Source organism: Liolophura sinensis, chromosome 6, assembly GCF_032854445.1.
Source record: "Liolophura sinensis isolate JHLJ2023 chromosome 6, CUHK_Ljap_v2, whole genome shotgun sequence".
In the NCBI taxonomy this organism is placed as follows: domain Eukaryota; kingdom Metazoa; phylum Mollusca; class Polyplacophora; order Chitonida; family Chitonidae; genus Liolophura; species Liolophura sinensis.
This window is the reverse complement of record NC_088300.1, coordinates 10,554,770-10,578,567: the sequence shown is the minus strand read 5'-3', so window position 1 is coordinate 10,578,567 and position 23,798 is coordinate 10,554,770. Positions and strand designations below refer to the sequence as shown.

General features: G+C 39.8%; 1 protein-coding gene across 3 annotated transcripts; it reads right to left on the bottom strand.

The window, feature by feature from the left end:
• Positions 1-1,273: 1,273 nt before the first annotated feature.
• Positions 1,274-23,257, bottom strand: LOC135468521 (uncharacterized). Of its 3 annotated transcripts, none has more exons than XM_064746815.1 (13): positions 23,038-23,257; positions 19,114-19,151; positions 18,077-18,117; positions 17,567-17,662; positions 16,966-17,090; positions 16,589-16,678; positions 14,791-14,905; positions 13,087-13,140; positions 12,140-12,201; positions 8,400-8,558; positions 7,877-8,011; positions 5,117-5,162; positions 1,274-2,002 (listed from the first exon to the last, which is right to left on the bottom strand). In XM_064746815.1, exons 1-13 carry the CDS (start codon positions 23,242-23,244, stop codon positions 1,956-1,958), a joined length of 1,215 nt encoding a protein of 404 aa, XP_064602885.1. In that variant the 5' UTR covers positions 23,245-23,257; the 3' UTR covers positions 1,274-1,955. The 3 variants fall into 3 exon arrangements, with proteins under 3 accessions (XP_064602885.1, XP_064602887.1, XP_064602886.1); XM_064746817.1 differs by lacking the exon at positions 23,038-23,257 and adding an exon at positions 21,651-21,794; XM_064746816.1 differs by lacking the exon at positions 5,117-5,162.
• Positions 23,258-23,798: the final 541 nt, after the last annotated feature.

Below are 23,798 nucleotides of genomic sequence, written 5' to 3'. Positions count from 1 at the left end.
GGTGTGTTTTATTACAACCCTCGACCAGTGATGTGGTGTGTTTTATTACAGGGCTTGACCATTGATGTGGTGTGTTTTATTACAACCCTTGACCAATGATGTGGTGTCTTTTATTACAGACTGTGAAAATTGATGTGATGTTTTAGTACAGCCCCTGGCCAATGATGTTTTAACATTAGTCAGTAGGTTTTCTGTTGCCAAGCAAGTTGCTAAGGTTTCCGTGTGACTCCAAATCACTGCTTCAGTATCAGTCACTAGAGGCCTATTTCACAAATGCTCATAAGGTTAATTAGTGGCAGTTAACGCGACATGCACTTAGCAAAACAGTAATGAACCAGTACCTTGTGTGCTTCCTGATCGGAGTCATCCATCTTCCCACAGAGCCATGCCCAGTTCTGTAGTGATGAAGTTATTTGTCAGTCCCTACCAATACCAGATGGGACTATAGGCTTGCACTTTCTTCATCTGTCTTCCAGGAACCAGTTCTCCAGACCTTTATCCAAAAGGTTCAACATACTCAATTGAAACTTTGTGCCAGGCTTCACCAGAACAAGTTACAGGACATGTTTGAGTATTGGGCCATTTTCAGCAAAATTCTGCAAGTTGTTAAGTGTTAGGTACATTAGGTACAACCCAGGCTGGAACTCTGCAACTGTCTGAATCAATGAGACACATCCTGAATCTAATGATGTTACTGGAATAATGGCCATAACTAACTGACCAATGAAACGTTAACCCTCTAGATGATCTTTATCTTACCATATACCGCAATGAGAATAACTCGTCATAAGCCAGGTTCAGCGCCCTGTTCGACAAACATTCCACCATACAGTTCTCAAGTGTAGAAAATTTATTGAAAGTGCAACGGAATTTCATTGCTGGGAACGCTGTAACATTGGTACTGCAGTTGCCAAACGACAGTAACTTACTAAAATGTTTCACTGGTGGGGTTTCATTCCCAAGACCTTGCACGAGTGTAGATAAGTATAGGAAAAAAACTGAACTTTTGCTGGACTATCATGTCATTCTACCCATTCTAGTGTACTGAGGACATGGTGAAAACAGGTGTCAAAATAATAACCTCCAAAACAAGACTAACAGAACTGATATTGTGGGCGTGGCCTACTATCAGTGTCAATTATCCTGTGAAGGGGCATAAAGCACCAATCAAATGCTTACATGTACCTGGTAATCAACCTTGCTAATGCTGTATTACAGCTGTGAAATTTCACCCAATCAGAGGAACAAAGAAAAGACAAGACTATATAAGGGCATTTTGCATAATATATTTCCCTGAATATAAAATTTTAATACTGTCTGTGTGCGCTTCTACGTGAGAAGCTATCCAAGTAAAACAACAGTGAAGAACTGGACAGCTTTAATTATGTTGATGAAAAAGTTTACTTGTACATGTATACATAAAGTGAGTGTTCAAGACAATGAAGAGTTAATTACACAATCATATATATTTTGTAAATATGACCTGATCTATACACATGTACCAATACACCTGAATTAAAAACACTTTATAACTTTAACCAGAAGTTCACAAATACAACAAATGTTGCCACTGAATGTTCCAGTTAGCCGTTGTCAGGCAAAAATGACAGGTGTGAGAGCAATTACTTTATATTTTGTTTTTATGATATATTTGACTCATCACTGATTAATACATGCCTGCATAGAAATATCATCAAGAGTACTGCTGCACCAAGTTGAATGTTGACATCATAACTTACCAGAGTCAATTGTATATTTATTTCTCAGTTTGAACAATTCTTAACAATACCACGTATATTTACTGATTCAGCATTCCTTGTTTGTGTATACAAAAGGAGAACACATTAGCACCCACTGATGATATATCCCCATTCATCCATTACAGTACAACCGTACCACACACAGAATCACAGTGATGATTGCTAATTAAGGACATGTAATAAGATCCCTAGATGTTAATGTAGAGACTTCCTGTAGGCTTCTGGTACACACTCCAACAGACCTGAAAAAAGACAGGATAGGTCAGTTCTACTGCACACACAGTGTTTATATCACAACCAGTGAGAATTACAAAAGCTTCATGTAGGCTCAAATACAATCTTCATCATCAGCATGGTGAAAGACTACAACAAATTTCATCCAAATTTTGACACTGCAATTTTCATACAACTAAAACATTGGTCGAAAAATGTGAAAATACCTGTACTGGACTAAATGAGCCTTATACTTAAGATAAGATATACTTGAGATATTTAATTGCACCACCAACAGATTTTTCTTCTTTTCGTTTGAGTGGTGCTTCTTGCTTTCCTGAAGGATGTTTTTTTCTTTCATATCATGAAGCTCACATTAAACCACGGGCCTACATTAAAGAACGTCTTGCAGCCACAAAAGGTTTCTCTCACATGCAAAACATAATCTGATTTATTGCCGGAGGATAAACAGCAAGCTTGCCAGAAATGAGGGTCTAATACCGGTGCCAATGTGAACAACAAAGATTGCCGGTAATGAATATCTAATAAAATAGTGAACAGCAAAGCTTGCCAGTAACGAGTATCAGATACCATAGTGAACAGCATAATTTACCAGTAATGAGTATCTCATACAAAAGTGAACAGTAAAGTTTGCCAGCAATGAGTATGTGGCACATACCACAGTGAACAGCAATGAGTACATGGCACATACCACAGTGAACAGCAATGAGTACATGGCACATACCACAGTTAACAGTAATGAGTACGTGGCACATACCACAGTGAACAGTAATGAGTACATGGCACATACCACAGTGAACAGCAATGAGTACATGGCACATACCACAGTGAACAGCAATGAGTATGTGGCACATACCACAGTGAACACCAATGAGTATGTGGCACATACCACAGTTAACAGCAATGAGAACGTGGCACATACCACAGTGAACAGCAATGAGTACGTGGCACATACCACAGTGAACATCAATGAGTACGTGGCACATACCACAGTGAACAGCAATGAGTACATGGCACATACCACAGTGAACACCAATGAGTACGTGGCACATACCACAGTGAACAGTAATGAGTAAGTGGCACATACCACAGTGAACAGCAATGAGTACATGGAACATACCACAGTGAACAGCAATGAGTATGTGGCACATACCACAGTGAACAGCAATGAGTACGTGGCACATACCACAGTTAACAGCAATGAGTACGTGGCACATACCACAGTTAACAGCAATGAGTACGTGGCACATACCACAGTTAACCGCAATGAGTACGTGGCACATACCACAGTGAACAGCAATGAGTACATGGAACATACCACAGTGAATAGCAATGAGTATGTGGCACATACCACAGTGAACAGCAATGAGTACGTGGCACATACCACAGTTAACAGCAATGAGTACGTGGCACATACCACAGTTAACAGCAATGAGTACGTGGCACATACCACAGTTAACCGCAATGAGTACGTGGCACATACCACAGTGAACAGCAATGAGTACGTGGCACATACCACAGTGAACAGCAATGAGTACGTGGCACATACCACAGTGAACAGCAATGAGTACTTGGCACATACCACAGTTAACAGCAATGAGTACGTGGCTCATACCACAGTTAACCGCAATGAGTACGTGGCACATACCACAGTGAACAGCAATGAGTACGTGGCACATACCACAGTGAACAGCAATGAGTACGGGGCACATACCACAGTGAACACCAATGAGTACGTGGCACATACCACAGTGAACACCAATGAGTGTGTGGCACATACCACAGTGAACAGCAATGAGTACGTGGCACATACCACAGTGAACAGCAATGAGTACGTGGCACATACCACAGTGAACAGCAATGAGTACGTGGCACATACCACAGTGAACAGCAATGAGTACATGGCACATACCACAGTGAACAGCAATGAGTATGTGGCACATACCACAGTGAACAGCAATGAGTACATGACACATACCACAGTGAACAGCAATGAGTATGTGGCACATACCACAGTGAACAGCAATGAGTATGTGGCACATACCACAGTGAACAGCAATGAGTATGTGGCACATACCACAGTGAACACCAATGAGTATGTGGCACATACCACAGTGAACAGCAATGAGTATGTGGCACATACCACAGTGAACACCAATGAGTATGTGGCACATACCACAGTGAACACCAATGAGTACGTGGCACATACCACAGTGAACAGCAATGAGTATGTGGCACATACCACAGTGAACAGCAATGAGTACATGGCACATACCACAGTTAACAGCAATGAGTACGTGGCACATACCACAGTGAACAGCAATGAGTACATGGCACATACCACAGTGAACAGCAATGAGTATGTGGCACATACCACAGTGAACACTTATGAGTACGTGGCACATACCACAGTGAACACCAATGAGTACATGGCACATACCACAGTGAACACCAATGAGTACGTGGCACATACCACAGTGAACACCAATGAGTACGTGGCACATACCACAGTGAACAGCAATGAGTACGTGGCACATACCACAGTGAACAGCAATGAGTACATGGCACATACCACAGTGAACAGCAATGAGTATGTGGCACATACCACAGTGAACAGCAATGAGTACATGGCACATACCACAGTGAACAGCAATGAGTATGTGGCACATACCACAGTGAACAACAATGAGTACATGGCACATACCACAGTGAACAGCAATGAGTATGTGGCACATACCACAGTGAACACCAATGAGTACGTGGCACATACCACAGTGAACACCAATGAGTACATGGCACATACCACAGTTAACCGCAATGAGTACATGGCACATATCACAGTGAACAGCAATGAGTACATGGCACATACCACAGTGAACAGCAATGAGTATGTGGCACATACCACAGTGAACACCTATGAGTACGTGGCACATACCACAGTGAACACCTATGAGTACATGGCACATACCACAGTGAACACCAATGAGTTAAGCACAGTGAACAGCAATGAGTATGTGGCACATACCACATTCATACACCTCATCAGGAGATGAACATGTCACTTTGGTATTTGAGCCATATTATGGTGACAAAATTAAACTTTACACTTGTGTTTAAATTACCTTTGCTGGCTAAGAAATCCTTGCTAAATAACTTTGCATAGTATTTCTGAAAAAAAAAGCAAATGACTGAAACATTGATAAATTTATAATCTCAACACTTTACTAAAATTATAATTCAAAGCAGTTTTTATTGTAACATTTGGAATTAAAGCTGCATAAATGTTAGCAATATTTATTACCTAACATCAGCACTGTTTTTTAACTGTTGAACTTCTGTTAAAATTTTGGACTCAACAAATGTCAATGTTTTCAGTTGTGTCCTTTTTTCTGTGAAAAACATAAAAAATTTAATCAGATGTCAAACTGTAAGGTGTTTTTCACACACAATGAATTTCATGTCCAACGCTGAATATTTAACAATAAAATTATTTATTTATTTATTTGATTGTTATCTTATGCTGCGCTCAGAAATTTTTCACTTATATGATTGCTGTTGATTACTTTCAAGAGTGTCCGGTAATCAATGACCTTAAGCAACTCTCTGATGAACTATTCTACAAACAACAAAATTACACTGCAACATCATATTAAACAACACACAGGTACCCACACATCTCAGCCACAGCATATTGACACTGTGCTAATCAGTTACCTCAAACTTGATATTTGGTGAAAAATAGGATACAAGTACTAATTTATCTGATGTTTTATTCGTCAAAACTTCCTGTGAATGCTGAATCTCAAAGGTAAAGCATGTGACTGATAGTAGGAATGCTGAATCCCAAAGCTAAAGAATGTGACTGATAGCAGGAATGCTGAATCTCAAAGCTAAAGCATGTGACTGATAGCAGGAATGCTGAATCTAAAAGGTAAAGTCTGTGACTGAAAGCAGGAATGTTGAATCTCAAAGGTAAAGTCTGTGACTGAAAGCAGGAATGCTGAATCTCAAAGCTAAAGCATGTGACTTATAGCAGGAATGTTGAATCTAAAAGGTAAAGTCTGTGACTGAAAGCAAGAATGCTGAATCTCAAAGCTAAAGCATGTGACTGAAAGCAGAAATGCTGAATCTCAAAGCTAAAGCATGTGACATAGAGCAGGAATGCTGAATCTCAAAGCTAAAGAATGTGACTGAGCAGGAATGCTGAATCTCAAAGCTAAAGCATGTGACTTATAGCAGGAATGTTGAATCTCAAAGCTAAAGAATGTGACTGAGCAGGAATGCTGAATCTCAAAGCTAAAGCATGTGACTTATAGCAGGAATGTTGAATCTCAAAGCTAAAGCATGTGACTGATAGCAGGAATGTTGAATCTCAAAGGTAAAGCATGTGACTGACAGTAGGAATGCTGAATCTCAAAGGTAAAGCATGTGACTGATAGCAGGAATGCTGAATCTCAAAGCTAAAGCATGTGACTGATAGTAGGAATGTTGAATCTCAAAGGTAAAGCATGTGACTGATAGTAGGAATGTTGAATCTCAAAGGTAAAGCCTGTGACTGAAAGCAGGAATGCTGAATCTCAAAGCTAAAGCATGTGACTGAAAGCAGAAATGCTGAATCTCAAAGCTAAGGCATGTGACTGAAAGCAGGAATGCTGAATCTCAAAGTTAAAGCATGTGACTGATAGCAGGAATGCTGAATCTCAAAGCTAAAGCATGTGACTGATAGTAGGAATGTTGAATCTCAAAGGTAAAGCATGTGACTGATAGCAGGAATGTTGAACCTCAAAGGTAAAGCATGTAACTGATAGCAGGAATGTTGAACCTCAAAGGTAAAGCCTGTGACTGAAAGCAGGAATGCTGAATCTCAAAGCTAAAGCATGTGGCAGAGAGCAGGAATACTGAATCTCAAAGGTAAAGCATGTGACTGAAAGCAGGAATGCTGAATCTCAAAGCTTAATCATGTGACTGATAGTAGGAATGTTGAATCTCAAAGGTAAAGCATGTGACTGAGAGCAGGAATGCTGAATCTCAAAGCTAAAGCATGTGACCGATAGTAGGAATGTTGAATCTCAAAGGTAAAGCCTGTGACTGAAAGCAGGAATGCTGAATCTCAAAGCTAAAGCATGTGACTGAAAGCAGGAATGCTGAATCTCAAAGCTAAAGCATGTGACCGATAGCAGGAATGCTGAATCTCAAAGGTAAAGAATGTGATTGATAGCAGGAATGCTGAATCTCAAAGCTAAAGCATGTGACAGAGAGCAGGAATGCTGAATCTCAAAGCTAAAGCATGTGACTGAGAGCAGGAATGCTGAATCTCAAAGCTAAAGAATGTGATTGGAAACAGGAATGCTGAATCTCAAAGGTAAAGCATGTGACTGAAAGCAGGAATGCTGAATCTCAAAGGTAAAGCATGTGACTGAAAGCAGGAATGCTGAATCTCAAAGTTAAAGCATGTGACTGATAGCAGGAATGTTGAATCTCAAAGGTAAAGCATGTGACTGACAGTAGGAATGCTGAACCTCAAAGCTAAAGCATGTGACAGAGAGCAGGAATGCTGAATCTCAAAGCTAAAGCATGTGACTGAGAGCAGGAATGCTGAATCTCAAAGGTAAAGCCTGTGACTGAAAGCAGGAATGCCGAATCTCAAAGCTAAAGCATGTGACTGAAATCAGGAATGCCGAATCTCAAAGGTAAAGCATGTGACTGAAAGCAGGAATGATCTCTTTGATATCCTACAATAAGTATTTACTTTTTTTATTTATTTCACTCGTGTTTTAAGCCGCACTCAAGAATATTTCACTTTATATACGATGGCAGCTCCTACAATATGACTCTTATGCTATGATCATCACATGAGTAATTTGAAGGTGTGTGAGTTTCACCTGTCCTGTGTCACACAAACATGTGACAATGGTGTGACCGGGCCCCATCATCTTCGCCACGTCTCGAGCAGCTGCCACATTTAGACCTGAGGAGGCCCCCACCAGAAACCCTTCCTCATGCAACAAGCGAAATGTCTGACAAGAAGAGAAGTGTTATCACAACAGATCAGACAAGTGGTATTCTTACACCATCTTACTTCATCAACATTACATGTTGAACCAGATTTCAGGCATTTAACTATGAAAGCATACATGTATTTTGATAACGTACCAGTAATTATATTGTCTTTGTAGATTATGGCCATTTATTTACATGACAAAAATGTAAGGTACTTTTATTAATATACAGGTCTATAGACATATTTTGAAATTTTCAAACGTATTCCATGCATCCTGATTTTTTGTATTTGCAGACTCTTATTTAGGTGCATTTTGAACATTAGGAAAGTTTAAAAATTATCTTCATCAATTCCATATGAGCCGTTAAATTAAACTTGATATATATTTGGAACATAACTCTCACCATTTCTACTGAAGCTGTGTCTTTCATCAGAAGAGCGCCATCTACTGGTGATCCCTCCAAATTTTTGGTAACCCGACCTTGACCTATGCCCTCTGTAATTGAGCTGCCCTCCGACCTCTCTAGTTTGCCAGATGTGAACCAATTGTACAATACACTTCCCTGAAAATTTAAACATAAACACAAAATTAGATACCACACCCAGTAAAAAAGATTTCTAACTATTTCCCTCGCAATTGTGGCGCATTACTTACAGTATACTGAAAACCAAACAAGGCATTCAAAGAATCCCTCTAGCTCACCTGCATTAGAAGTCAATTAGACAATGGAATCAGAAATAAAGATGTAAAAAGTTGTAAAGTGTTGTGGTGGTAAAGACATCATGGGCATTTTTTTGGAGTTTGTGCATAAAATTGAGCCAGTTATCTTTGATATGCAAATTGTGAGCTGGGTGAGCAAATGTTGAGCTATCCTAGTAAAAAAAAACTTCACTGTGGGGTGTTTTGAGTACCAACTCATTAGAGTGGTCTTTGACCATAGGCAAATCGCTTCCCATGATTGGCTATCCATGCACTAAGGGTGCCCACTGCAGCCCTCTGATTGGCTGAGCAAATACTCAGCTGATAACAGTCAATGTTATTTATTTATTTATTTGTTTGATTGGTGTTTTACGCCATACTCAAGAATATTTCAATTATATGACGGCAGCCAGCATTATGGTGGGCGGAAACCAGCAGGTTGCTGGCAGACCTTCCTACTTAGACACAGTCACAGCACAGGAAGGCACATGCATCAGCCAGTGTCATAGGCTCTTAGTGCTGGTACAGATGTAGGAAGCTTTCTACAGATACCGTGTATACCAGATAAACTGGTATGCACCAAAGCAAATCCTTACTCTACAAATCTGGTCAAGTAGCTAGAGGGACAAAAAGCTTATCTAGATAAGTGAGTGCACAAGAAACTGTGGTCCTACAAGAAAGGCTTCTAGAAATCCCCTGTTCACAGAATGAAGTCAACCTGAATGTGTGTCCACAAAACAGGAAAGTTTTAAAATTGCCAGATGAACCCAATACCCTTCTTGTTCTCCTACATGTAGGTAGACATGTGCATGAAAATTGTAGTCCTACATGAAATTTGTCTTGTGACAAAAATGGTAAAAGTGGCAAAGTCCATAAACCTCATAAGCAATGAAGTCACAGAAACCTTGTATACAAGAAATTGTTGCCCTGAATGGAGGCTTAATTTCTAGAGAAAATAAACTGAAGTTTATTTAACTGGTAAATATTTGAATAGAAAGTCTATCAATTAATATCATTAAAAAACATTCACAAAGCCTTTAAAACTAAAACCAATAAAACAGTCCAATCTTCCATCAGCAGGCCCCTTGTAGAAAAAAAATTGCCATTATATAGGAGCTAAAAAAAAAGCTTAACCTGCCATCTGAGAATGTGCCTTTACACACCCTACCTTATACTAGGGAACAAAACAAAAAACCCTAACTTTCAATCCCTGTATGATAGCCCAATATACAACAGTTACAGAAAAAAAGCTTAACCTTCTATCCGATTATGTCTGTTTACCATAGCCTATAGAGCTAAACCAAAAGGCGTAACCTTCAGTCAATGAATGACAGCCCATTATACAATCACAGGGGCTAAAAGAAAAAGCACAAGCTTCAACCCATGTATAAGAGCCCATCATACGGGAGCAAAAAGAAAAAGAAAGCTTAACTGGACACCAACACTGACACCACCACTTTCCCCACTTCTCACAATACCTCACCTGACTTCATACAGGCGAGCTAAAAATAGTACCTGGTCTTTTTTTTTCCTATAAGAAAACTGAATAGTTGAAAATATATTGGAAACATGTAGTGATTTTAATTTAATAATCAAATGAATCTTTCCTTGAAAATTTACACAGAAAACATACAGACTATGGATAACTTATAAGCTAGCTCGAGGTACCAACAAACCTCAAAGTAATTAGAATTAGCAACTGTACTATGTCCTAAGTCTAATCATTCGCCTTTAGTCTGTAGGTATGAAGAACAATACCTGTGCACAGGGCACCAAACATTAAAATCCAACATGAGATTATAATATATGTAATAGGAGTGATAATCTGATATCAAACTTTACATACACCATTCCTAAGATCTCACTTCACAATCAACTTTACATACACCATTCCTAAGATCTCACTTCACAATCAACTTTACATACACCATTCCTAAGATCTCACTTCACAATCAACTTTACATACACCATTCCTAAGATCTCACTTCACAATCAACTTTACATACACCATTCTTAAGATCTCACTTCACAATCAACTTTACATACACCATTCTTAAGATCCCACTTCACAATCAACTTTACATACACCATTCTTAAGATCTCACTTCACAATCAACTTTACATACACCATTCCTAAGATCTCACTTCACAATCAACTTTACATACACCATTCCTAAGATCTCTCTTCACAATCAACTTTACATACACCATTCCTAAGATCTCACTTCACAATCAACTTTACATACACCATTCTTAAGATCTCACTTCACAATCAACTTTACATACACCATTCTTAAGATCTCACTTCACAATCAACTTTACATACACCATTCCTAAGATCTCACTTCACAATCAACTTTACATACAGCATTCCTAAGATCTCACTTCACAATCAACTTTACATACACCATTCTTAAGACCTCACCTCACAATCAAACTTAAGATACATCTTTCCTAAGACCTCACCTCAGAGTCAACCTTCAGATAAACCATTGCTAAGACTTCACCTCACAATCAACTGTCAGATACACCATTCATAAGACCTCACTTCACAATCAAACTTAAGATACATCTTTCCTAAGACCTCACCTCAGAGTCAACCTTCAGATACACCATTGCTAAGACTTCACCTCACAATCAACTGTCAGATACACCATTCATAAGACCTCACTTCACAATCAAACTTAAGATACATCTTTCCTAAGACCTCACCTCAGAGTCAACCTTCAGATACACCATTGCTAAGACTTCACCTCACAATCAACTGTCAGATACACCATTCATAAGACCTCACTTCACAATCAAACTTAAGATACATCTTTCCTAAGACCTCACCTCAGAATCAACCTTCATATACACCACTGCTAAGACTTCACCTCACAATCAACTGTCAGATACACCATTCCTAAGATCTCACTTCACAATCAAACTTAAGATACATCTTTCCTAAGACCTCACCTCAGAATCAACCTTCATATACACCACTGCTAAGACTTCACCTCACAATCAACTGTCAGATACACCATTCCTAAGACCTCACTTCACAATCAAACTTAAGATACATCTTTCCTAAGACCTCACCTCAGAGTCAACCTTCAGATAAACCATTGCTAAGACTTCACCTCACAATCAACTGTCAGATACACCATTCATAAGACCTCACTTCACAATCAAACTTAAGATACATCTTTCCTAAGACCTCACCTCAGAGTCAACCTTCAGATACACCATTGCTAAGACTTCACCTCACAATTAACTGTCAGATACACCATTCGTAAGACCTCACTTCACAATCAAACTTAAGATACATCTTTCCTAAGACCTCACCTCAGAGTCAACCTTCAGATACACCATTGCTAAGACTTCATCTCACAATCAACTGTCAGATACACCATTCATAAGACTTCACCCTCACAATAAACATTTAAATAAACCATTCCTCACCTCAGGATCTGCCAGGAACACCTGTACTTTAGGATTCTTCTCCTTCAGGTAAGTGCCTACACCTGTGTAAATGTAACAGTATCATTAACCACTGGTTATTGTTACCTTTTTGAAATTTGAAAATGGCTCCTATAATGTAAGATGAAGTCATCTGACATATCTTTCTGTTATTTGACATGTTTTATACTGGTGTTTCACAGACATTACATTTACAGTAGACCCGAACGGTTTGATTGATGAGTGGAGAAATCCCAGCAGATCAGGGGTCTGTTTCTCAAAAAGGACTTAGGACGGTCGTAGATTTAGGCCAGTCTCAAGTCGTAAAATTTACATCACTGTTTCTCAACACAAATTTACGCCTTCAAGAGGTCATAAATTTTGTGCCCACACTGAGGAGTTGCAGGTCAGTTGTAACAATGAAAAATGTGCAAATATGCTGGGAAATGTGACCCACAGACTCCGCAATAAACACCTGTCTAAACATTCTGCATGTTTCAATAACCCGCTACAGAAAATTCCCTAGACAAGTATTCCCAGGCATAAGCTTATGTTTTTGCCTCTCTTTTGTGCGTGTACATTTTTTACCTTTTTTTCATTGAAAATTTCCAGTTCTTGTCCAAAACTAGGTTGCTGATAAGTCGTACAAGTTATGCTCGCTGGAGAGATTTAAGATGTGCTTTGAGAAACCGACATAGTAAAAAAAGTTAGTCCGTCGTAAATACCGTACACCATCATAAAGTTAAAGACACTTTTGAGAAACACTCCCCAGAGGACTCCTTCTCCACACAGAGGCAAGCAGGTGCCCGACAACACTCATCATGTTATTAGCCAAGTCAACATGTGACAAATTCAGGGGCAATGCTCAGTGGTATACAGTGTATCACTCAAAACCGCACTGCCAGGAGAGTGATGGTCTTAAGTCTTAGCCTTTGGTTTAACATTTTTACCTGCCAAAGTCCCACCAGTGCCTGTAGAAAACACCACAGCATCCACTTTCCCCCCTGAAGTAAAACAAAATAAAAAACATTTTATCTAAAAATCTTCCTGTATTTCACCTTTGATACTGTTTCTGTGCTGCACTAAAATCACAGGATGTCTTACCTAGGTGATTTATCTTGGTAAACGAACACCCATAATACCAAAGCATTCAGCAAGGAAAGTATTACAATCAATTCATTTTTAAATAAAACTGTTCATGGATTTTCACTCTTTAGTATGAAAGTCAGAACATATCAATTCAAAAGGTAGCATATGCCAATATCTTCAACTTTTTGAATGGTGTTAGCACTACACCCACAAATGCCAAATCGAAAGAGATACCAAAACTTTCATATTGCCAAATTTTTACTTCTGGTTTTGAAGGACTAGCTTACCTTGGCTTACCTGTCTGGTGCCATATCTCGACATCTAGCTTACCCTACCTTACCCTACCTTACCTGTTTCCCTCTATATTTCAACTTGTAGATTACCCAGCCTACCCTAGCTAACCTGTTCGCTTCCATATCTTGACTTCTAGCCTAACCTACCTTACCTGTTTGCTGCCATGTGTCGACATCTAGCCTACTCTAGCTTACTGTTTGCTCTCACATCTAGATTACCCTAGCTTACATGTTTACTGATATACCTTGACATCTAAATTAACCAGCTTACTCGACATCTAGATGTTGCTTACCATAGCTTATTGTTTGCTCTCATATCTCAACATCTAGATTACCCTAGCTTACATGTTTACTGATATACCTTGACATCTAAATTACCCAGCTTACTCGACATCTAGATGTTGCTTACCCTAGCTTACCTGTTTACTCTCATATCTCAACATCTAGATTACCCTAGCTTACATGTTTACTGATATACCTCGACATCTAAATTACCCAGCTTACTCGACATCTAGATGTTGCCTACCCTTGCTTACTGTTTGCTCTCATATCTCAACATCTAGATTACCCTAGCTTACTTCTTTACTGATATACCTCGACATCTAAATTACCCAGCTTACTCGACATCTAGATGTTGCTTACCCTAGCTTACCTGTTTACTCTGACATCTCAACATCTAGATTACCCTAGCTTACTTCTTTACTGATATACCTCAACATCTAAATTACCCAGCTTACTCAATATCTAGATGTTGCTTACCCTGGCTTACTTGTTTGCTGCCATATCTCAATATCTAGCTCACCTGTGTGCTGCCATATCTCGACATCTAGCTCATCTGTCTGCTGCCATATCTTAACATCTACATTACCCTATTATACCTGTTTAATGTCATATCTTTGTATCTTGATTACCCTTGCTTACATGTACCTGTTTGCTGCCATATCTCGATATCTAGCTCACCTGTGTGCTGCCATATCTTGACATCTAGCTCATCTGTCTGCTACCATATCTTAACATCCTATTATACCCGTTTAATGTCATATCTTTTTATCTTGATTACCCTAGCTTACATGTACCTGTTTGCTGCCATATCTCGATATCTTCATTACCCTAGCTCACATGTACCTGTTCACTGCCATATCTCGATATCTTCATTACCCTAGCTTACATGTACCTATTTGCTACCATATCTCCATATCTTGATTACCCTAGTTTACCTGCACCTGCTCACTGCCATATTTTCATACCTTGATTACCCTAGCTTATATGTACCTGTTTGCTGCCATATCTCAGGGCCTGTGGTTTCAAGGTGAGCTTGCTTGTTTGCAGTGTTGTCAAACTGGTTTGTCCAGACAGCATTCTCTATACTGTCAGCAAAACGCTGAGCCTACAAAAATATGCATGAAATTAAGTCCCTATGCACATGTATCAAGTTAGACATGGTACATGAAACTGTGCAAACAAATGTTTAATTCAATCTGCAATGGTATTGTTTTCATTTATTTGTCTGAATGGACAGGTGTAAAGTGTATTGCACAGACTAGAGCTACCTGCCTGACAGTTGTAGTTATGACAGCCATTACCCATCCTGTGATGTGCATTGCACAGACTAGGGCTACCTGCCTGACACTTGTAGTTATAACAGTCATTACCTGTCATGTGAGGTGCATTGTACAGACAAGGGCTACCTGCCTGACAGTTGTAGTTATAGCAGCCATTACCTGTCATGTGAGGTGCATTGTACAGACTAGGGCTACCTGCCTGACAGTTGTAGTTATAACAGTCATGACCTATCATGTGAGGTGTACTGTGCAGACTATGGCTACCTGCCTGACAGCTGTAGTTATGACATTCATTACCCCTCCTGTGATGTACATTGCACAGACTAGGGCTACCTGTCTGACAGTTGTAGTTATAACAGTCATGACCTATCATGTGAGGTGTACTGTGCAGACTTGGGCTACCAGCCTGACAGTTGTAGTTATGACAGTCACTACCTATCATGTAAGGTGTACTGTACAAACTAGGGCTACCTGCCTGACAGTTGTAGTTATAACAGTCATTACCCATCCTGTGATGTGCACTGCACAGACAAGGGCTACCTGCCTGACAGTTGTAGTTATAACAGTCATTACCCATCCTGTGATGTGCATTGTACAGACTAGGGCTACCTGTCTGACAGTTGTAGTTATAACAGTCATACCCCTCCTGTGATGTACATTGCACAGACAAGGGCTACCTGCCTGACAGTTGTAGTTATAGCAGCCATTACCTGTCATGTGAGGTACATTGTACAGACGAGGGCTACCTGCCTGACAGTTGTTGTTATGATAGTCATTACCTATCATGTGAAGTGTACTGTACAGACAAGGGCTACCTGCCTGATGGTTGTAGTTATGACAGTCATGACCTGTCATGTGAGGTGTACTGTACAGACTAGGGCTACCTGCCTGATGTTTGTAGTTATAACAGTCATTACCCATCCTGTGATGTGCACTGTACAGACAAGGGCTACCTACCTGACAGTTGTAGTTATAACCGTCATTACCTGTCATGTGAGGTGCATTGTACAGACAAGGGCTACCTGCCTGATGGTTGTAGTTACACAGTTATTTCTTATCAAATGAGGTGTACTGTGCAGACGAGGGCTACCTGCCTGACAGTTGTAGTTATAACAGTCATTACCCATCCTGTGAGGTGTACTGTACAGACAAGGGCTACCTGCCTGACAGTTGTAGTTATAACAGTCATTACCCATCCTGTTAGGTGTACTGTACAGACTTGGGCTACCTGCCTGACAGTTGTAGTTATGACAATCATTACCTATCATGTGAGGTGTACTGTACAGACAAGGGCTACCTGCCTGACATTTGTAGGTATAACAGTCATTACCTCTCCTGTGAGGTGTATTGTACAAACTAGAGCTACTTCCCTGACAGTTGTAGTCATAACAGTCATTACCCATCCTGTGATGTGCACTGTACAGACTAGGGCTACCTGCCTGGCAGTTGTAGTTATAACAGTCATTACCCATCCTGTGAGGTGTATTGTACAAACTAGGGTTACCTGCCTGATGGTTGTAGTTATCTGGATCAGTCCAGGGAACCACCGGGACTGGTCGCACTTCTGCACCCAGCGTCTCCAAAACCTCTATCTTCTCCTGGAAATGAAAATGAATGAATGCTCAAATGTCATATCCCTCAAAAGTATTAACTGAAAGCTAGTGTTTTCAATAAGCATCTCTGTAATTACAGACAATAGCAAAATGCAACATGGGCACATGAAGACAAGAAAAAGAGAAGAGTCTGAACAAGAATAATGAAAACAGAGCAGACTAGTGGTCTCTGCTGTTACTCTGAAAACCTTAGCCCATCTCGCAAAGAATCATTGTGAGACCAGTGTTTCAAACAAGATAAACACACATACATATATGACTTGTACAGTTACCTTTGATTGGTTATTTGGCATGTAGATAACACATTTATAGCCCAGTGCCAGGCAGATGTGAGCCAATCCGATGCCAGTATTTCCAGCAGTGCCCTCCACAACTGTACCTCCTGGCTTCAACACACCTAAATTGACAATATAGGACTTTCAGAGTAAATATAAAGATTGATGACAACATTTCATTAACTTACCTGACCACAAAAACTGATTTCCACAATGCCTTTCAGGCAACTTTTGCTTTTTTACAAAGATACATACCATTAATGACAAAAAAGTTGAGCAATAACATATTAAAGACATCAATGTTTTCCAAAATGTAAGCACTGAAATATTTGTATCTACACATTTTCACACAATTTCCTACATCAACATATGAAAAGGAGTTTATGTCTTTTGAACATAATGGATTGATTTTATTAAATGTATTCACTTCAAAAATGTCTTTACATACAAATATAAATGGAAACAGAACTGAGGTTTTTCAAGTTATCATGAAACTGGTCGAAGCAGCCTCCTGGATGTTTTTACTGAATTCTATTTCCTTGACAAAACAACATGATTGCCCTTTACCCCAAGTGACCAAAATTTGACCGCTGCCTACCTTTCTTCTGAGCACTGTTGATCAGGAACCAGGCCGCTCTGTCCTTGACAGACCCACCTCCATTACAAAACTCAGCCTTGGCCAGAATCTCACACCCTGAAAACGCACAGCACTTATTCACAACCTCAAAACTATGCAGCAAGAATCAGGTTTGTGGATGACAACAAAATGTTACCTTGGTTCCCAGTGCACAGTCCTGACAAAAATACCAAATCAGGCAAATTTTCTCACAACATTCAAACACACTACATTATTCTTGTTTCTTACATTATCCCAATCTTCATGCAGTCGTCAATTATACCTTGATTGGTTTGCCAGATATGGAGTACTACAATGTAGATGTAGGTCGATACAATTTATTTCTAGTGCTCTTCTTTATATCCCAAGCAGTTAGCTAATTTGTTTTGACACATTCAGCCAGATGTTTTCGGATTTAACACTGTAGGCTTGAACCAAAAGAAAAAGAATGCTCTGTGGAAGAAAAGAGTTAAGGTGTCAGCTCAAACATACCTGTCTCCTCACTCAGTTTATTCATTCGTATCAAAGGTGTCCTACACAAAAAATATCACCAAGTAAATAAATAACAATACAAGTACAAATTTATGTGAGTATCTGGATAAACCTGGTGAGGATACATGAAAAGGAACTCTAAAACAAATATGACAAAGACAATGTTTGTAGGAAAATTTCTTAGAAAATTATGCCCAAAAATTTCATTTTGGGGGTATTTTTATACCTGTTAATTACCCCTCTATATTATGCATATTCCGTCAATGGTCAGATTTTTTCAGAAATAACGTCATCGTTCATCTTGCTCGGAACGCGGTGAACATGTGCCCCTGAAGTGCCCCGAGCCCGCTGAACCGTTTTGTTACAGTGTGGGTAAGATGACATGTACACAGACACTGCATGGCTTATTCGGGCCAGCTCAGTGTCCGCTCCGCACCCTACACCTGATTCGGTCTGTTCCCCACAGAGTTCTTTTTAAATAGGGATCATTCTTGACGTCATCGCAGCAAGCTATTTACATGTTGGACTAACTGCTGGGGCATTAAGAAAACAGTACTTTGAAGCTGTTTTACCTCCCCAAAGTGAAAGCTGATAAATTTGTTTGTAGTGTTATATGTTATTACACATGATAACCTGCACATTAAGAAATAAAACCAAAGCCTTTCATGTATCCTTTAATATAGATGTGAAACTCAAAGTTAGACTGAGTTCTGAGCTGGACGTATTGTTCTAGTAGACTAAGCAATAAATAAACATGTTTTGAAGAAACAAATTCTTTAATAGTTTCGAACCACATTAAATTTTACTGCACATTTTTAAGAAGTTGATTATCTAGAAAACCAATGAGGAAGTACAAGATTGAGGCAAACATTGTACAATGTCAGTGTATTCTTCCTCCTGAACCTTTTCTGGGAAGATTTTACATGTTAAGAACATAAATAGCTGACACAATTATCACATATACATGTACATAACTGGAATTTCAAAACTTCCTTTATACACGTGACAGCATCGATGAAAGTTGCAAATATACATACCATCCTACCATTCCAACGAATCCACTTCTGATACGAGCCTGTCATATAAGAAAATGATAGTATACCATTATTCAAAAATACACCAGTACAACATTACTTACCTTGGCATATGCTGTGATGATTGTTATACTATAAACTACTTCACAAACGTCGGTACAGCCAGGTATTATGTTTACTGCTGGAGGTACCCGAATGACAGATTACATGCATCAACGATTACACCTATTCTACAGGACTGATTGATCCAATGTTTATATGGGCTTAATTTCTATCCTGTATCACCACAATGGATTCCCCCCATTTCTATCCAGCATCACAACAATGGATTCCTCCCATTTCTATCCTGTATCACCACAATGGATTCCTCCCATTTCTATCCAGCATCACGACAATGGATTCCTCCCATTTCTATCCAGCATCACGACAATGGATCCCTCCCATTTCTATCCAGCATCATGACAATGGATTCCTCCCATTTCTATCCAGCATCATGACAATGGATTCCTCCCATTTCTATCCTGTATCACCACAATGGATTCCTCCCATTTCTATCCAGCATCACGACAATGGATTCCTCCCATTTCTATCCAGCATCACGACAATGGATTCCTCCCATTTCTATCCAGCATCACGACAATGGATCCCTCCCATTTCTATCCAGCATCATGACAATGGATTCCTCCCATTTCTATCCAGCATCACGACAATGGATCCCTCCCATTTCTATCCAGCATCATGACAATGGATTCCTCCCATTTCTATCCAGCATCACGACAATGGATTCCTCCCATTTCTATCCAGCATCATGACAATGGATTCCTCCCATTTCTATCCAGCATCACGACAATGGATTCCTTCCATTTCTATCCAGCATCACGACAATGGATTCCTTCCATTTCTATCCAGCATCACGACAATGGATTCCTCCCATTTCTATCCAGCATCATGACAATGGATTCCTCCCATTTCTATCCAGCATCATGACAAAGCGTTCCATTCTTAGTCCAAAGGACGTCATAGTGGCAGATAACTCAGAGCTAGAAATCTTTATCCAGTAGGTTACTTTGTCCCACATCAGACAAAATATTCCACTTTTCATTGGACAATGGTCAATGGTCAGGTGGTGGACGTGTATATTCTCAAATCCTGCAGACGACGTCAAATGTGTCTGCTGAGTAGGTTATCTCCATTCGTTCGGCTATAAATTAAACTACCTACAGTCTTTTGTACTGAACTGATGGGTCTTCTACAGGATAAATTTGTTACGTGGTTGCTCAGTGATAGGCTACATAAATATATGGTGTCAATAACCTTCCTATTAAACTCGGTGTCAGATGAGGATTACTGACACCATATATTTCTGTATCCTACCACTGAGTAACCATGTAACCAATAGTATACAGGCACATATATCAGGACTATTTACATAAACATTTGCCTCTGTAGCAGGTTGTCACTGTCTCCTCCTATGTATTTTGTTACTCCCTAATTAATAACAGACAAATGACTTGTTTCACAGACACTATGACCACAAATATGAGCATGAAGATAACCGACTCAACAAGCACCTATCAATGACTGACCTTCAACAATGATTACGTAAAATTATTCATATTGTATTAAGCTGAAAAATCATTGGTTCTTGCAGGTGTTATACATGTATGTATTAAAAAGTGACTGGGAGTGGGCCACGGTGTGGTGGTTAAAGTTGCTTAACATTTCTATGTCGGTTCCAAAGCACCCTTGGACAGCTACTTGTGTGGCTGTTTGTGAAGACTTACAAACGATGAAGACCACCTGTTTTCCAACAATAGGCCTATGATATGCATATACATGTATTTGTATTTTTAAAACATCTGGGAATGTTTGCCAGTAAATTGCCAAAGGTTGGTGGTTTTCTTCAGGCACTCCAGTTCCTCCACCAATAATAATGACAGGCAACATACATGTACATGTATGAGTTCTTGGGAATGGCGTTAAACTACAATCAAATAAATAAATAAATGGCACTGTGTTTTCACAGATTCCGCAAGCCCAAACTTCTGCAAACATGTTACGAGGATACCTGTACTGTAGCTGGGCCGATCACCACTACATGTACATATCAGAATTTAGGTTCATCATACCATAATATCTTGCTCAGATATAAAATGAAAAAAAATGTCCCCACCAGCTCATTATGAAAAATACTCACTGACAATATTACATAAACGGCTGTTTAAGTATGAATATTTTGGCAGTTTCTTTGTTGTGAAAAATTCCTGACAGGCAAAACAACCCAGTTTAGTTGCAAGTTGAGTCAGCAAACAGCTGTCAGAATGCTTTCTCATGGGTCAGGCTCTGTGTCAAGTTGTACATAAACATAGTGTTATATAATATATGGTGGAGCAATCAGCTTACGTCACAGCATGATAACAGGTAGGCTACTAGTAATTCACTGATTTGCTTCAGTCATGCCGTTTACTCAGTACGACTTAATGTCATAAATTTATTACTAGTCCAGATAATACATACTTTATCTACTGTAGCTCCCTTACCTCTCATATTTGTCCTGCTTGCCTGCCCCTTCACAAGCCGCTAAACAAATACAATAGCCACCATACATCTCACATAAATGTCTTATGACTGACACAGATATGTACTAGCCCTGGATGACTGTTTTCCCCTCTTCTTTATCTTTGGACGGAGCTCATGCTGTAATGGATTGCTCCCATTCATCAGTATGCTTTGTAAAATTTCTGAAAACAACTGATTACTAACCTCTTCAGCACATCCAGTTACGCCTTTACAATCCTTGAGATAAAATCCCAAGGTAAATGGATGTTTACCTTTGGGATGATTGACAGCTCAGGTTTTTATCATGCAGTCTGGTGGTCTAGAACCCTAAGCATTGTAAAGGAGTAACTGAATAGGTCGGAGAGGTTAGTAATCAATTGTTTTCTGAAATATTAGTGTTGGGAGAGTTACGGGGAATAACTGCTTCTAATCTGTTGCATCAACGGTAAGCCACATTTATCGCATCTTCATATGTGCAGTAAATCTTCTCTAGCGTAAATCGATGTCAACTGAGTGGTCCCCGAGTCTCGTCAAACCAAAAACAATCCATCACAATCCATCACAAATTCACAAAATAAATACATTTTCGTACACTACACTCACTGTTCGCCCCATCTCTTTCTGATAATCATACACACAAATCATGTGATCGCAGTGAGCCAAAACACAAAACAAAAACAAAAACATGATCATTCAAGGGAGATAGTACCTATGACAAACATTATAGCAACACTTGACAAATCTAGTCGTTTATTTTGCACGGATACACTCCCCCTTTGATCAAATGGCTTTTCAGTCTCGTTCATTCTCGCAAATCATCAAAGTGGATACTGACGGCTTTCGGGCACGGTGGGTGTAGCGTTTGAAAATGTATTTATTTTGTGAATTTGTGCGGTTGTCATGGATCGCTTTTGGTTCAGCAAGACACAGAACTGGTAAGTTGATTTTGGGGACCACTCGATTGACATCGATTTATGCTAGAGAAGATTTAGCGCGTGCGAAGATGAGGTAAATGTGGCATAGCGTCGATCCGAAACATCAGAAGCAGGTATTCCCCGTAAGTCTCCCAACACTTCGTGTTGGTTGATTTCAGTTACATTCCGCGACTAAATATTGCCCTTCCAAGCAATTGCATTTTGCTCACTCACTTTAACATGCCGCATTTGCCCCAATAATCTCATTACAATGTAGTCCTCATTACGAATCATTCTGCTGAGAACTGGTAACATGGCCTTTCCGTCACAAACGTCAATCTTCTAACTTTCAAGCACCCGGTGCATGTATCCCTCGATTTCTATGGTTTTGTTTGATGACAACAGATTAAATCAATTGCAGTAAGGCTGACATTACTAATCCGATTGTTCTTACCTCCGAAATACACCGTACTGAACGAATGCCTCCTGTTTTCCTACTTGCTATCCGCACAAGCAGACACCCGGGATTTCCCAATGTGGCCATGTTGGAAACCCCCCTGTCAACAGCGCTACCTAGTGGCAATGCTGCATTTCGTGAAACAGGGGGAATAACACTCATTGGTATTTTGGACGAGTTCCCTCCCATTAGCCACATTGGCATACACACACATGATGTACACCATAATTGTATCTACTGTTACAGACTATCATTTCACGGCAAAGTGCGTTACATTTCACTTTCGTCTATATTCGCTGTATTAGTAACACACTTGCATAAAAAAGATAGCTTGACCTGTTCATTCTTTGGCAAAGGGCCTTCCCTGGTTCATTGATTGGTTGATCGTCTGGTGGTTAATCAAACTGAAGAGTACTAAGCTGGGCCGCTGAGGATTTAACTCCACACTCGAGATTTTCACTTATACCGCAAAAGTTAGCTTCATGCCAAGCAACAGGCTACCTTTTCTGTCTGTGAGGCACACATTTTCACTCAATCTGAGCTCCATACAAATTTGATAAAGGTGGAAGACAAACTTCATGTAAGACTATGTGAACAGCCTCGTGAGAGGTGTCCCTCAGTTACTGTCACCAAGAGCAGAGTGGTGTCCCCCAGTTACCGTCACCAAGAGCAGAGCGATGTCCCCCAGTTACTGTCACCAAGAGCTGAGCCGTGTCACCCAGTTACTGTCACCAAGAGCTGAGCCGTGTCACCCAGTT